At 44.3% G+C, this 16965-nt stretch overlaps 1 protein-coding gene across 4 annotated transcripts in view; it reads left to right on the top strand.

The window, feature by feature from the left end:
* The window catches only part of sytl5 (synaptotagmin-like 5), a 95600-nt gene that overhangs the window by 40407 nt on the left and 38228 nt on the right, over nt 1-16965 (top strand). For 3 of the 4 annotated variants that reach the window (XM_014174204.2, XM_014174207.2, XM_014174205.2), the window contains exons 2-6: nt 8175-8578; nt 11093-11308; nt 11597-11830; nt 12181-12342; nt 14384-14501. In XM_014174204.2, the coding sequence (XP_014029679.1) occupies nt 8460-8578; nt 11093-11308; nt 11597-11830; nt 12181-12342; nt 14384-14501 (849 nt within the window). In that variant the 5' untranslated portion in view covers nt 8175-8459. The remainder of the gene's footprint in view (nt 1-8174; nt 8579-11092; nt 11309-11596; nt 11831-12180; nt 12343-14383; nt 14502-16965) is intronic. The other variant, XM_014174206.2, reaches the window with a different exon arrangement.

Raw genomic sequence — 16965 nt, 5'->3', positions numbered from 1 at the left:
GGTCACATATGCATATTTAGCAGATGTTAACGCAGGTGTAGCGAAATGCTTGTTTCTAGATTCAACGGTGCGGTAATACCTGACCGTACAAAACAATACATGTTCATTTAAAAAGGGATTAAAAAATATAAAATATTAGAACGAGCCATGTCATCGTCCGGTATATAAATATACACTGCTCAAAAAAATAAAGGGAACACTAAAATAACACATCCTAGATCTGAATGAATGAAATAATCTTATTAAATACTTTTATCTTTACATAGTTGAATGTGCTGACAACAAAATCACACAAAAATAATCAATGGAAATCTAATTTATCAACCCATAGAGGTCTGGATTTGGAGTCACACTCAAAATTCAAGTGGAAAACCACACTACAGGCTGATCCAACTTTGATGTAATGTCCTTAAAACAAGTCAAAATGAGGCTCAGTAGTGTGTGTGGCCTCCACGTGCCTGTATGACCTCCCTACAACACCTGGGCATGCTCCTGATGAGGTGGCGGATGGTCTCCTGAGGGATCTCCTCCCAGACCTGGACTAAAGCATCCGCCAACTCCTGGACAGTCTGTGGTGCAATGTGGCGTTGGTGGATGGAGCGAGACATGATGTCCCAGATGTGCTCAATTGGATTCAGGTCTGGGGAACGGGCGGGCCAGTCCATAGCATCAATGCCTTCCTCTTGCAGGAACTGCTGACACACTCCAGCCACATGAGGTCTAGCATTGTCTTGCATTAGGAGGAACCCAGGGCCAACCGCACCAGCATATGGTCTCACAAGGGGTCTGAGGATCTCATCTCGGTACCTAATGGCAGTCAGGCTACCTCTGGTGAGCACATGGAGGGCTGTGCGGCCCCCCAAAGAAATGCCACCCCACACCATGACTCAGCCAGGAAGCATAGGAACTGAGAAGTGGTCTGTGGTTACCACCTGCAGAACCACTCCTTTATTGGGGGTGTCTTGCTAATTGCCTATAATTTCCACCTGTTGTCTATTCCATTTGCACAACAGCATGTGAAATTTATTGTCAATCAGTGTTGGTTCCTAACTGGACAGTTTGATTTCACAGAAGTGTGATTGACTTGGAGTTACATTGTGTTGTTTAAGTGTTCCCTTTATTTTTTTGAGCAGTATATATGTATATAATGGTGTGTATACTCTAGAAATTATGGGCAGTATATGAATAGAAAAGGTGTGTACATCAAATGTTATATAGAATAGGCCTTAACTAGAATACAGTATATACATATGAAGTGAGTAAAACAGTATGTAAACATTATTAAAGTGTACATAGGGAAGCAGTCTCTAAGGTGCAGGGTTGAGTATCAAGTGGTAGCCGGCTAGAACAGTGACTAAGGTTCAGGGCAGGGTACTGGGTGGTAGGCGGCTAGAACAGTGACTAAGGTTCAGGGCAGGGTACTGGGTGGTAGGCGGCTCGAACAGTGACTAAGGTTCAGGGCAGGGTACTGGGTGGTAGGTGGCTAGAACAGTGACTAAGGTTCAGGGCAGGGTACTGGGTGGTAGGCGGCTAGAACAGTGACTAAGGTTCAGGGCAGGGTACTGGGTGGTAGGCGGCTAGAACAGTGACTAAGGTTCAGGGCAGGGTACTGGGTGGTAGGCGGCTAGAACAGTGACTAAGGTTCAGGGCAGGGTACTGGGTGGTAGGCGGCTAGAACAGTGACTAAGGTTCAGGGCAGGGTACTGGGTGGTAGGCGGCTAGAACAGTGACTAAGGTTCAGGGCAGGGTACTGGGCGGAGGCCGCCTAGTGGTGACTGTTTCACAGTGTGATGGCCTGGAGATTGAAGCTGTTTTTCAGTCTCTCGGTCACAGCTTTGATGCACCTGTACTGACCTCGCCTTCTAGATGGTAGCGGGGTGAACAGGCTGTGGCTCGGGTGGTTGTTGCCCTTGATGATCTTCTTGGCCTTCCTGTGACACCGGGTGCTGTTGGTGTCCTGGAGGGCAGGCAGTGTGCCCCAGTGTGCCCCCACTGACCGCACCACCCTCTGGAGAGCCCTGCGGTTGAGGGTGGTGCAGTTGCCGTACCAGACGGTGATACAGCCCGACAGGATTTTCTTAATGGTGCATCGTAGAAGTTTGTGGGGGTCTTAGGGGCCAAGCCAAATTTCTTCAGCCTCCTGAGTTTGAAGAGTTGCTGTTGCACCTTCTTCACCACACTGTCTGTGTGGAAGGACCATTTCAGGTTATCAGTGATGTGCACGCCAAGGAACTTGAAGATTTTCACCCTCTCCAATGTGGCCCCGTCAATGTGGATAGGGGTGTGCTCCTACCTTGTGTTGTTGCCTACCTTCACCACCTGGGGACGGCCTATCAGGAAGTCTAGGACCCAGTTGCAGAGGGCGGGGTTCTGACCCAGGGCCCCAAGCTTAGTGATGAGCTTGGAGGGCACTATGGTATTGAAGGCTGAGCTGTAGTCTGAACAGCATTCTTACATAGGTATATATCTTATCCAGATGGGATAGGGCACTGTGCAGTACGATGGCGATTGCATCATCTGTGGATTTTTTTATTACATTTTTATTTCACCTTTATTTAACTAGACATCTGTTGGGGCAGTATGCAAGTTGTAGTAGGTCTAGGGTGTCGGGTAAGGTGGAGGTGATATGATCCTTAACTAGCCTCTCAAAGCACTTTATGATGACAGAAATGTTCTGCTATGGGGCAATAGTACTTTAGTTCAGTTACCTTCGCTTTCTTGGGTACAGGAGTAATGATGGATATCTTGAAGCAAGTGGGGACAACAGACTGGGATAGGGAGAGATTGAATATGTCCGTAAACACTCCAGCCAGCTGGTCTGCACATGCTCTGAGAACGCGGCTTGGGATCCATCTGGGCTGGAAGCCTTGTGAGGGTTAACTCTCACATCTGCCATGGAAAACGAGAGCTCCCAGTCCGCGTGATTGGTGGTGGCCCACGTTGGCTGCACTGTGTTTTCCTCGAAGCGGGTAAAGAAGGTGTTTAGATTGTCAGTGTCCGCGATGTGGCTGGTTTTCCCTTCACAATCCGTGATTGTCTGGAGTCCCTGACACATACGTCTCGTATCTGAGCCATTGAATTGCGACTCCACTTTGTCTCTGTACTGACATATTGCCTCTTTGATTGCCTTATGAAGGGCATAGCTGGACTGTTTGTACTTGTCCATGTTCCCAGTCACCTTGCCAGGATTAAATGCGATGGTTTGTGTTTTCAGAATACTGCCATCTATCCACGGTTTCTGGTTTGGATAGGTTGTAATCATCACAGTATGGTTGTCAAGAAGTGCACTGAATCAGTCCGGATGTTGGGATGTTGGAAGATATTGCAGACAAAGTGTAACTACAGGTTACATAAGATGAGGACCTTAGAGACATGTGTGTGTATACAGTGGCTTGCAAAAGTATTCACCCCATTGGCATTTTTCCTATTTTGTTGCCTTACAACCTGGAATTAAAATAGATTTTTTTGGGGGGGGTTGTATCATTTGATTTACACAACATGCCACTTTGAAGATGCAAAATATTTTTTATTGTGAAACAAGCAAGAAATAAGACAAAAAAGAAAACTTGAGCGTGCATAACTATTCACCCTCCCAAAGTCAATACTTTGTAGAGCCACCTTTTGCAGCAATTACAGCTGCAAGTCTCTTGGGGTATGTCTCTATAAGCTTGGCACATCTAGCCACTGGGATTTTTGCCCATTCTTCAAGGCAAAACTGCTCCAGCTCCTTCAAGTTGGAGGGGATCCGCTGGTGTACAGCAATCTTTAAGTCATACCACAGATTCTCAATTGGATTGAGGTCTAGGCTTTGACTAGGCCATTCCAAAATGTAAATGTTTCCCCTTAAACCACTTGAGTGTTGCTTTAGCAGTATGCTTAGGGTTATTGTCTGGCTGGAAGGTGAACCTCGGTCCCAGTCTCAAATCTCTGGAAGACTGAAACAAGATTGCCTCAAGAATTTCCCTGTATTTAGCCCCATCCATCATCCCTTCAATTCTGACCAGTTTCCCAGTCCCTGCCGATGAAAAACATTGTTTCTCGGGGTGATGATAGGTATTGGGCTTGCGCCAGACATAGCATTTTCCATAATGGCCAAAAAGCAACATTTTTGTCTCATCTGACCAGAGTACCTTCTTCCATATGTTCGGGGAGTCCCCCACGTGCCTTTTGGCAAACACCAAACGTGTTTGCTTATTTTTTTCTTGAAGCAATGGCTTTTTTCTGGCCACTTCCGTAAAGCCCAGCTCTGGGGAGTGTACGGCTTAAAGTGGTCCTATGGACAGATACTCCAATCTCCCTGTGGAGCTTTGCAGCTCCTTCAGGGTTATCTTTGGTCTCTTTGTTGCCTCTCTGATTAATGCCCTCCTTGCCTGGACCGTGAATTTTGTTTTGCGACCCTCTCTTGGCAGGTTTGTTGTGATGCCATATTCTTTCCATTTTTTAATAATGGATTTAATGGTGCTCCATGGGATGTTCAAAGTTTCTGATATTTTTTTATAACCCAACCCTGATCTGTACTTCTCCACAACTTTGTCCCTGACCTGTTTAGATAGCTCCTTGGTCTTCATGGTGCTGCTTGCTTGGTGGTGCCCCTTGCAAGTGGTGTTGCAGACTCTGGGGCCTTTCAGAACAGGTGTATATATATTGAGATAATGTGATAGATCATGTGACATTTAGATTTCAAACAGGTGGACTTTATTTAACTAATTATGTGACATCTGAATGTAATTGGTTGCACCAGATATTATTTAGGGGCTTCATTGCATATGCGCGCAGCACTTTTCAGTTTCAATTTTTGAGAATTTTTTTAAACAAGTTATTTTTTTCATTTCACGTCACCAATTTGGACTATTTTGTGTATGTCCATTAGATGAAATGCAAATAAAAATCAATTTAAATTCCAGGTTGTAATGCAACAAAATAGGAAAAATGCTGAGGGGGATGAATACTTTTGCAAGGCACTGTATGTGTGTGTGTGTTGTGAAGTCTGAGTGTAAACTCATACAGAGCAGAGCGTGTAATGAGGATTGTATTTGCTTCTGTTCCCTCTGAGTCAGAGAGAAACAAAGGCACAGTGCTACCCAAGTCCTACCACATAAGGGTGTGCACTGACAACACACACAACAGTGCACGTACACACACACACACACACACACACACACACCTTGATTCCTCGTCATTTCAACAAAACAATTCAATATGAATCAATGTGGAAAACTGATTGGATTTTTTAAAAGTCATCAACGTAAGGAAATTTCATATCTTTTTCACCCAACTTGTAACCTAAATCCAATGTCATGGTGACATTTTTTGGTGATTTCACATTTAATTCATCTTAGTTGACAACTCAACCAAATGTAAATCGAAAAATAGACGTGTGTGTGTCCCCAGTGGGACACACACACACACACACACTCTCACTCATCCACACACACGCTTGATCTCACTAAGTTGGAATGCACTCACATTTACATTAACAAGACTTACCAGACAAAGTCTTGGCGGAAACATTTTTTCTGAGTGACTAAAAGAATTCCCCACAAGTGAAGCAGGAAATGGTAACTCATGTTGTAGAGTAGACTGTGAAGTGTGTATGTTCTCAGAATGCAGGACTCTGGAGAAATTCTGCAGTGCAGTGTACTGTTTGATACTCAGATTGACTCAAACCAAAGGTAAACCTTGTTGATGTTCACTGTCTGTCGCTTAACCAAACAGCCATTTAGTGTCTCTGGCTGTTGATTCATCTGTCAGTTGTTGTGGAGGAGCAACGCAGCACCACTTGATATGCTAATCACAAACACCCCAGTGTCTCCTGGGCTGAGACAGATGTGACAGAGGTGGCTGTGCCTCTTCATTAGCTTCTAGTTTATGTAAAGAGGGGGAGTGGAGAGGGGATGAGAGAGAGAAGACAGGATGAGGATGAAATAGACAGGTATAAATGGAGGGATGGATGGATGGATGATGGCATCCTCTCACTTTCATCTCATCTTTCACTCAAATCTATTAACAAATCTAACAATATAAAACAATACACGCAAATCTCCAAAAAGAAAAAGAAAGGTGCAGTTGCCGTACCAGGCAGTGGTACAGCCCGATAGGAGGCTCTCAATTGGAGACGTGCGTGGCCAAGTAGTCATGGGTGAACAGGGAGTACAGGAGGGGGCTGAGTACATACCCTTGTGGGCCCACGTGTTATAGATCAGCGTAGCGGAGGTGTTGTTGCCTACCTTCACCACCTGGGGTCGGCCTGTCAGGAAGTCCTCCCCCTCCCTCCCTCCCTCCCTCCCTCCTTCTCTCCCTCCCTCCCTCCCTCCCTCCCTCCCTCCCTAACACACACACACACACACACACACACACACACACACACACACACACACACACACACACACACACACACACACACACACACACACACAATCTACACACACCTAGCACACACACAGTGGATGTGTGTTGATTTGTTTTCATAATGTGATTTAAGTTTTTCACACGGTACAAAGAATAGAACAATCAGGTTGCTTGTCTAGATAAATCACTAGCGGACACGTATTGGTGTTTATGCCTTTGGTGAAGCAATGTATCACTGCTGTAGCTATAATAACTTCATCTGTAAATGTGCTTATATTGTACTCATTTGCATAAAGGCATACACCATTTTTGGGCATCAGAAACCCCAGTCTTTCACACCTGTGCAATCATGTTAGTCTTGCTTGGTATGATACCATGTCCATTTTGCTTATATTTCCATGGTCTTCACAGACAGAAGACCTAAGTTTTCTCACCTCTCCCTCACTTGCTCTCTTCTACTCTCCTTGTACCTGTTTTGTTCTCCACTTTATCTCTCCTCTCCTCCCATTCCTTTCAGTCTGTCTGCCCCCTGATTCATTCCTTTTCTTCTATCTCCATCACTCTCCCATCTTTCTCGCCCTCCGTCCTTCCGCCACTTCGCTGACCTGTCTCTCCTATGTTATTTTATCCCTCCATCACCCTCTCCATCTCTCTGTGTCAGCGACTTGAAAGCAGATCATCAGCCTTTGAAAAGCTGAATCATAATTACAGGATGGACCAATGTCACTTCAGTCCCTATTATTCTCCGGTGTTATTCAGGGAACGATCAAAGCGGAACATCTGTAAACAAAATCATTACATTGTATTCATTTTTCCTTTTCTCTCTCACTCCAGTAGAGGAGGGTGCATATAGATTAGACAATTAACTATTGATCAAGGCTGCTGAAACATATTGGGTAATCACCCAGATTCTTCTAAACTACAGATTTGACACAGATAGCACAGCTGGTGTATATACAAAAATGTTGGTGTACTTTTTCTGTTAGAACTAATCAAAGAAGACCATCCAGTGTGTGTGTGTGTGTGTGTGTGTGTGTGTGTGTGTGTGTGTGTGTGTGTGTGTGTGTGTGTGTATGTGTATGTGTGTGTGTGTGTGTGTGTGTGTGTGTGTGTGTGTGTGTGTGTGTGTGTGTGTGTGTGTGTGTGTGTGTGTGTGTGTGTGTGTGTGTGTGTGTGTATTGTGTGTGTGTGTGTGTGTGTGTGTGTGTGTGTGTGTGTGTGTGTGTGTGTGTGTGTGTGTGTATGTGTATGTGTGTGTGTGTGTGTCTTTGAAATAACAGCAGTACTCAGTGTTGACAGTGGCGTGCAGTAATGAGCCAGTTAGCATTCCCATGGTGCACTGCAGCAGGAGACGGCTGACATTTGCACCGCCGCTGAAGGCCAAGTACCCAGTGGACTTATTATCGGTTAAGAGGACAGGTGCATACTGTGTGTGTCCAAGCGCATGCCTGCGTGCGTGTGTAGCCATTAGTATTAGCAGCTATTAATTAGACTAATTTGGCAGGTAATTTGATAAGGTTAACTGGTATAGAGTGATGAAGGTGATGGCGTGTGTTAAGCCTGGGGTGTGAGATGTTCAGACTGATTGGCTGATGGTGGGATTGTCAGGGGCCGTTAGACTGTAGTAGTTACCATGGTAATCCTCCTGACAATCAATATCAACTGTCTGTTCATTAGAGCTTCAACACTGTGGGAATGTGATTAGACCAGAGATTAACTACGAGCTCAATAGGTTGTTAGACCAGACTGTAACATCAAGGGTCAGCTGCAGACTCTAACTTCAGAGATCCCTAACAACAGTTTGTGTTGTGTTGTGTTTTGAACAGGATCAGGTTTAGGATGGCTGTGGACCAGTCTTTGGGGATACAGTAACTGCTGTGTGATTGGCGGTTTGTCTGATACACCAGAGAGAAACAAGATAAGGAGAAGAACATACTAGAGGAACCTTGGAAAATCTGGAGAACATCCTGCTTTACACAGAGACCATGATAACGCTAACAGAATGCTAACTGAAACCTAACGGAATGCTGAGTGAGGTCATGTAGCTGCCCTCTGACACCCTTGCATCACCACGGCTTTTCTAATTGGCTGGTTTGGAGAGCGACGGACCAATGGAGAAGAGTGCTGAGGAGCTGAACCTCTCGTTCCTGCTGGAGCATGAGCGAGAGATGATCCTCGGAGTCCTGCAGAAGGACGAGAAACTGAGGAAACTAGAGGAGAAGAGGATACGGTGAGGGCGGAATAAGTCTTCATCATTTTCATCATCATCACAGTACAATCCACTACAATGATACATCTACTACTACAACTTCCTTGATGTTGATGAGGATTTGTTTTTCGTAATCATCATCCTTATTCGTACCTCTGCAATCACAACTTCACAACTACTACAATCACAATATGACCACAACTTCACAACTACTACAATCACAATATGACCACAACTTCACAACTACTACAATCACAATACGATCACAACAACTACTACAATCAAAATAAGACCACAACTTCACAACTACTACAATCACAATAAGACCACAACTTCACAACTACTACAATCACAATACGACCACAACTTCACAACATCTACAATCACAATATGACCACAACAACAACTACAATCAAAATACGACCACAACTTCACAACATCTACAATCACAATATGACCACAACAACAACTACAATCAAAATAAGACCACAACTTCACAACATCTACAATCACAATATGACCACAACAACAACTACAATCAAAATAAGACCACAACTTCACAACATCTACAATCACAATATGACCACAACAACAACTACAATCAAAATAAGACCACAACTTCACAACTACTACAATCACAATATGACCACAACAACAACTACAATCAAAATAAGACCACAACTTCACAACTACTACAATCAAAATACGACCACAACTTCACAACATCTACAATCACAATACGACCACAACAACAACTACAATCAAAATAAGACCACAACTTCACAACTACTACAATCACAATATGACCACAACTTCACAACATCTACAATCACAATACGATCACAACAACTACTACAATCAAAATAAGACCACAACTTCACAACTACTACAATCACAATACGACCACAACTTCACAACAGCTACAATCACAATATGACCACAACTTCACAACATCTACAATCACAATACGATCACAACAACTACTACAATCAAAATAAGACCACAACTTCACAACTACTACAATCACAATATGACCACAACTTCACAACATCTACAATCACAATACGATCACAACAACTACTACAATCAAAATAAGACCACAACTTCACAACTACTACAATCACAATACGACCACAACTTCACAACAGCTACAATCACAATATGACCACAACTTCACAACAACTACAATCACAATACGATCACAACTACTACAATCAAAATAAGACCACAACTTCACAACTACTACAATCACAATAAGACCACAACTTCACAACAACTACAATCACAATACGACCACAACTTCACAACTACTACAATCACAATACGACCACAACAACTACAATCACAATACGACCACAACTTCACAACTACAATCACAATACGACCACAACAACTACTACAATCACAATACGACCACAACTTCACAACTACTACAATCACAATACGACCACACCTTCACAACAACTACAATCACAATACGACCACAACTACTACAATCACAATACGACCACAACTTCACAACAACTACAATCACAATACGACCACAACTACTACAATCACAATACGACCACAACTTCACAACAACTACAATCACAATATGACCACAACTTCACAACAACTACAATCACAATACGACCACAACAACTACAATCACAATACGACCACAACTTCACAACTACAATCACAATACGACCACAACTTCACAACTACAATCACAATACGACCACAACAACTACTACAATCACAATACGACCACAACTTCACAACTACTACAATCACAATACGACCACACCTTCACAACAACTACAATCACAATACGACCACAACTACTACAATCACAATACGACCACAACTTCACAACAACTACAATCACAATACGACCACAACTACTACAATCACAATACGACCACAACTTCACAACAACTACAATCACAATACGACCACAACTTCACAACAACTACAATCACAATACGACCACAACTACTACAATCACAATACGACCACAACTTCACAACAACTACAATCACAATATGACCACAACTACTACAATCACAATACGACCACAACTTCATAACTGCAATCACAATACGATCACAACAACTACTACAATCACAATACGACCACAACTTCACAACTACTACAATCACAATACGACCACACTTCACAACTACTACAATCACAATACGACCACAACTTCACAACTACTACAATCACAATACGACCACAACATCACAACAACCACTACAATCACAATACGACCACAACATCACAACAACCACTACAATCACAGTACGACCATAACATCACAACAACTACAATCACAACAACTACCACAATCACAATATGATCACAACAACTACTACAATCACAATAAGACCACAACATCACAACTACTACAATCACAATATGATCACAACAACTACTATAATCACAATATGACCATAACATCACAACAACTACTACAACCATGGTCATAATAATTAGTGAAAATAACAAACTTGATAAGTGTTCTTCCTATGTTTCTCTCTGTTGTAGGAAGCTGAAGAATGAGCTGGTGGAGATCAGGCGTAAGGGTTCGCGGCGCCCCCAAGAGGTTGGGGAGCGTCAATGCGCCCGTTGCCTGAAGGGCCTGGGCCTGATTTTCGACCGCGGGGAGCTCTGTGAGCAGTGTCTACAGCGTGTCTGCAGCGACTGTCGCGTGATGGCCCCTAAAGCAAAGCATTGGAAGTGCTCCATCTGTGCCAAAGTCTTGTGAGTCTGGGCAAAGGCATCAGGGGACAGGCCACGGTTTAGCACTACTAACAGTTGGGTGTGTGTGTCTGTGTGTGTGTGTGTGTGTTTTAATTAACGCCAGATGGCTCCTATTTGTTGTTTAACCACTCTGCAGCTGTCTTCATTTGCTCTGTCACATGGCCTTATCACTTATCAGGGCCTATTGACGTGAACATAAGAGCCGGTTAAAGCCAGGGTTAAAGTTGAGAGGTCAGTGTACCGTACAGGGGTCAGAGGTCAGGGGTCCCCTGTGTCTCTGATTGGCAGGGAGCTGAAGGTGGTGACCGGGGAGTGGTTCCTAGAGGAGCGGTCCAAGCGGTTTGACAAGGGGACAGTGCTCAGCAGTGATGTGGTCAAACAGTGTATCATGAGCAGCCCCGCAGAAAGCCCCCACAGGAAGTCCCCAGTGCCAGCTGACACACCTGAGAGGCCTGACACCCCAAAATCAGGAAGAAGCGCCGTGAGGAACCTGGTGGATGGTGCCAAGAGGAAAGGGAAAGGGTGAGAAACATACACACATACACACAAATACACACACATACACACACATACACACACATACAAACACATACAGTATGTACACGAACAGGTTTGGGCTGGATTACTTCAACATGTAATCAGTTGTCAATCACAGTTCAACAATTTACAATATAATTAAAGGACACAGGAGAAGATCACTGCACAGATTTAATATAAAGAGTAATCTACTACACAGGCAAGTGGAGAGTTGGGCTTCCATCAGAGAATGGGTTTCGTATTGCATTCACACACACACACACACACACATGCACACGCACACGCACACACCACAGTCTGATGTGTGTGTAGTGACGAGTTGTGTTGGATCCTAGGATGTTGATGGATAAGAAGGGCAGCCGTCCCAGCCTGAAGCCAGAGAACGGGATGCAGGCTGGGAGTGTGTGTGCTCCTGTCCCCGACACAGACACACACAGCGTACGCAGTGCCCGGTCTGCACCACGCTCCACAACCCGCTCTGCGCCTCACTCACATAGGTGAGGACAAACCACCAAACCACACCCATGCAAGTAACACCCACCACAGGCACATCTCCACTGTCTAAAGGAACTTCTTTACATCGTCTCCTTAAGTTCATCAACTCCTTCCTTGCCTTGTCTCCACTCAGTTGATGTTACTGGATAGGTGATAGAAACACCGCTGTTTTAGGCTACAACTAGCACTATAGAGATTGGGTGTGACTAAAAGATGATGGATGACCAGTGCTACTAACCCTAACTTCATTTCTACACCCTGGTTCAATCCTAACCCTAGCTTCATGTCCATACCCTCGGGTAGTGATGTGTAATGTAATGGTGTATTCTGTCTTGTCCTCAGGGGTAGTGATGTTTAATGTGATGGGGTGTATTATGTCTTGTCCTCAGGGGTAGTGTTGTGTAATGTAATGGTGTATTCTGTCTTGTCCTCAGGGGTAGTAATGTGTAATGTAATGGGGTATTCTGTCTTGTCCTCAGGGGTAGTAATGTGTAATGTAATGGTGTGTATTCTGTCTTGTCCTCAGGGGTAGTAATGTGTAATGTAATGGTGTGTATTCTGTCTTGTCCTCAGGGGTAGTAATGTGTAATGTAATGGTGTATTCTGTTTTGTCCTCAGGGGTAGTGATGTGTAATTTAATGGTGTATTCTGTCTTGTCCTCAGGGGTAGTAATGTGTAATGTAATGGTGTGTATTCTGTCTTGTCCTCAGGGGTAGTAATGTGTAATGTAATGGTGTGTATTCTGTCTTGTCCTCAGGGGTAGTAATGTGTAATGTAATGGTGTGTATTCTAGTAATGTGTAATGTAATGGTGTATTCTGTCTTGTCCTCAGGGGTAGTGTTGTGTAATGTAATGGTGTGTATTCTAGTAATGTGTAATGTAATGGTGTGTATTCTGTCTTGTCCTCAGGGGTAGTGTTGTGTAATGTAATGGTGTATTCTGTCTTGTCCTCAGGGGTAGTAATGTGTAATGTAATGGTGTGTATTCTAGTAATGTGTAATGTAATGGTGTGTATTCTGTCTTGTCCTCAGGGATAGTGTTGTGTAATGTAATGGTGTGTATTCTGTCTTGTCCTCAGGGGTAGTGTTGTGTAATGTAATGGTGTATTCTGTCTTGTCCTCAGGGGTAGTGTTGTGTAATGTAATGGTTTGTATTCTGTCTTGTCCTCAGGGATAGTGTTGTGTAATGTAATGGTGTGTATTCTGTCTTGTCCTCAGGGGTAGTGTTGTGTAATGTAATGGTGTGTATTCTGTCTTGTCCTCAAGGGTAGTAATGTGTAATGTAATGGTGTGTATTCTAGTAATGTGTAATGTAATGGGGTATTCTGTCTTGTCCTCAGGGGTAGTGTTGTGTAATGTAATGGTGTATTCTGTTTTGTCCTCAGGGGTAGTAATGTGTAATGTAATGGTGTGTATTCTGTTTTGTCCTCAGGGGTAGTGATGTGTAATTTAATGGTGTATTCTGTCTTGTCCTCAGGGGTAGTAATGTGTAATGTAATGGTGTATTCTGTCTTGTCCTCAGGGGTAGTAATGTGTAATGTAATGGTGTGTATTCTAGTAATGTGTAATGTAATGGTGTGTATTCTGTCTTGTCCTCAGGGGTAGTAATGTGTAATGTGATGGGGTGTATTATGTCTTGTCCTCAGGGGTAGTAATGTGTAATGTAATGGTGTATTCTGTCTTGTCCTCAGGGGTAGTAATGTGTAATGTAATGGTGTATTCTGTCTTGTCCTCAGGGATAGTAATGTGTAATGTAATGGTGTGTATTCTAGTAATGTGTAATGTAATGGTGTGTATTCTGTCTTGTCCTCAGGGATAGTGTTGTGTAATGTAATGGTGTGTATTCTGTCTTGTCCTCAGGGGTAGTAATGTGTCATGTAATGGTGTGTATTCTGTCTTGTCCTCAGGGGTAGTGATGTTTAATGTGATGGTGTATTCTGTCTTGTCCTCAGGGGTAGTAATGTGTAATGTAATTGTGTGTTCTGTCTTGTCCTCAGGGGTAGTGATGTGTAATGTAATGGTGTGTATTCTGTCTTGTCCTCAGGGGTAGTGTTGTGGCTCTGGAGTCTTCAGGGATACGTACCGTACCTAACAACCTGCGGTCCCAAACCCTGGAGAGGGACAGGTCCCCTACACCCAGCAGCAAGAGCAGGAGGGTCAGGGTCAGCAACCCAACAGACACACACACACACACAGACACACAGACAGACAGACAGGCAGGCAGGCAGGCAGGCAGGCAGGCAGGCAGGCAGGCAGGCAGGCAGGCAGGCAGGCAGGCAGGCAGACAGACAGACAGACAGACAGACAGACAGACAGACAGACAGACAGACAGATACACACACCAATAATCCTTTTACAGCATTATAAGGCTGCGTTGAGACAATGACTTATCAATGACCCAAGCCCAACTCAGCTAATCCCTACCATTGTGATGCAGAGTTGTCATAATGCTTCAGCAAATGTACATTACATCAAGGGCGTTGGTAGACGCAATGTAAGTAACCTAATTTATGTCCCTCTAACTGCCCTGAATGTCTCTGCTGATCCTACAGCTATTGTATGCAGTAATCATGTGCCTATGAACCAGATGTATACTGTTAGCACTGAGACGGTATGCCCTAGGAGGAAGTCCACTGTGTGCACTAAAATAAATAACATGAGCATATCTACTTCTGCTAAGCTTCCCAGTAAAGCAATGAAAATAAGTAAGCATGGTAGAAGGCCATAAGCAAAGAACAAAATGCTCTTCCAGAAGCGGTGCTCCTAGTGGCCGGGGACTTTAATGCAGGCAAACTTAAATCAGTTTTACCAAATTTTTACCAGCATGTCACATGTGCAACCAAGGAAAGAAAATCCTAGACCACCTTTACTCCACACACAGAGATGCAACAAAGCTCTCCCCCACCCTCTATTTGGCAAGTCTGACCATAATTCTATCCTCCTGATTCCTGCTTACGAGCAAAAACTAAAGCAGGAAGTACCAGTGACTCGCTCAATACGGAAGTGGTCAGATGACGCAGATGATACACTACAGGACTGTTTTGCTAGCACAGACTGGAATATGTTCCGGGATTCATCCAATGGCATTGAGGAATACACCACCTCAGTCATCAGCTTCATCAATAAGTGCATCAATGAAGTCGTCCCCACAGTGACTGTACGTACATATCCCAACCAGAAGCCATGGATTACAGGCAACATCCGCATCGAGCTAAAGGCTAGAGCTGCCGCTTTCAAGGTGCGGGAGACTAATCCGGACGCTTATAAGAAATCCCACTATTTCCTCAGACGAACCATCAAACAAGCAAAGCGTCAATACAGGATTAAGATTGAATCCTACTACACCGGCTCTGACACTATTACGGACTACAAAGGGAAACCCAGACGCGAGCTGCCCAGTGACACGCGCCTACCAGACGAGCTAAATGCCTTTTATGCTCGCTTCAAAGCAAGCAACACTGAAGCATGCATGAGATCACCAGCTGTTCTGGATGACTGTGTGATAACGCTCTCGGTAGCCGATTTGAACAAAACCTTTAAACAGGTCAACATTCAAGCCGCTGGGCCAGACGGATTACCAGGACATGTACTCAAAGCATGCGCGGACCAACTGTCAAGTGTCTTCACTAACATTTTCAACTTCTCCCTGACCGAGTCTGTAATACCTACATGTTTCAAGCAGACCACCATAGTCCCAGTGCCAAAGGAAGCGAAGGTAACCTGCCTAAATGATTACCGCCCCGTAGCACTCACATGCAACCAGTCAGGATACTCTCAATGTTGCAGCTGTAGAACCTTTTGAGGATCTCAGGACCCATGCCAAATATTTTTATTTTCCTGAGGGGGAATAGGCTTTGTCATGCCCTCTTCACAGCTGTCTTGGTGTGTTTGTACCATTCTAGTTTGTTGTTGATGTGGACACCAAGGAACTTGAAGCTCTCAACCTGCTCCACTACAGCCCCGTAGATGAGAATGGGGGCGTGCTCGGTCCTCCTTTTCCTGTAGTCCACAATCATCTCCTTAGTCTTGGTTACGTTGAGGGATAGGTTGTTATTCTGGCACCACCCGGCCAGGTCTCTGACCTCCTCCCTATAGGCTGTCTCGTCGTTGTCGGTGATCAGGCCTACCACTGTTGTGTCATCTGCAAACTTAATGATGGTGTTGGAGTCGTGTCTGGCCATGCAGTCGTGGGTGAACAGGGAGTACAGGGGGGACTGAACACGCACCCCTGGGGAGCTCCATTGTTGAGGATCAGCGTGGCAGATGTGATGCTACCTACCCTCACCACCTGGGGCGTCCCGTCAGGAAGTCCATGATCCAGTTGCAGAGGGAGGTGTTTAGTCCCAGGTTCCTTAGCTGAGTGATGAGCTTTGAGGGTACTATGGTGTTGAACGCTGAGCTGTAGTCAATGAATAGCATTCTCCCATAAGTGTTCCTTTTGTCCAGGTGGGAAAGGGCAGTGTGTAGTGCAATAGAGATTGCATCATCTGTGGATCTGTTTGGTCGGTACGCAAATTGGAGTGGGTCTAGGGTTTCTGGGATAATGGTGTTGATGTAAGCCATTACCAGCCTTTCAAAGCACTTCATGGCTATGGACGTGAGTGCTACGGGTCTGTAGTCATTTAA

Source organism: Salmo salar, chromosome ssa25, assembly GCF_905237065.1.
Source record: "Salmo salar chromosome ssa25, Ssal_v3.1, whole genome shotgun sequence".
In the NCBI taxonomy this organism is placed as follows: Eukaryota; Metazoa; Chordata; class Actinopteri; order Salmoniformes; family Salmonidae; genus Salmo; species Salmo salar.
The sequence above is the reverse complement of the archived record's forward strand: the minus strand, read 5'-3'. Positions and strand labels throughout refer to the sequence as shown.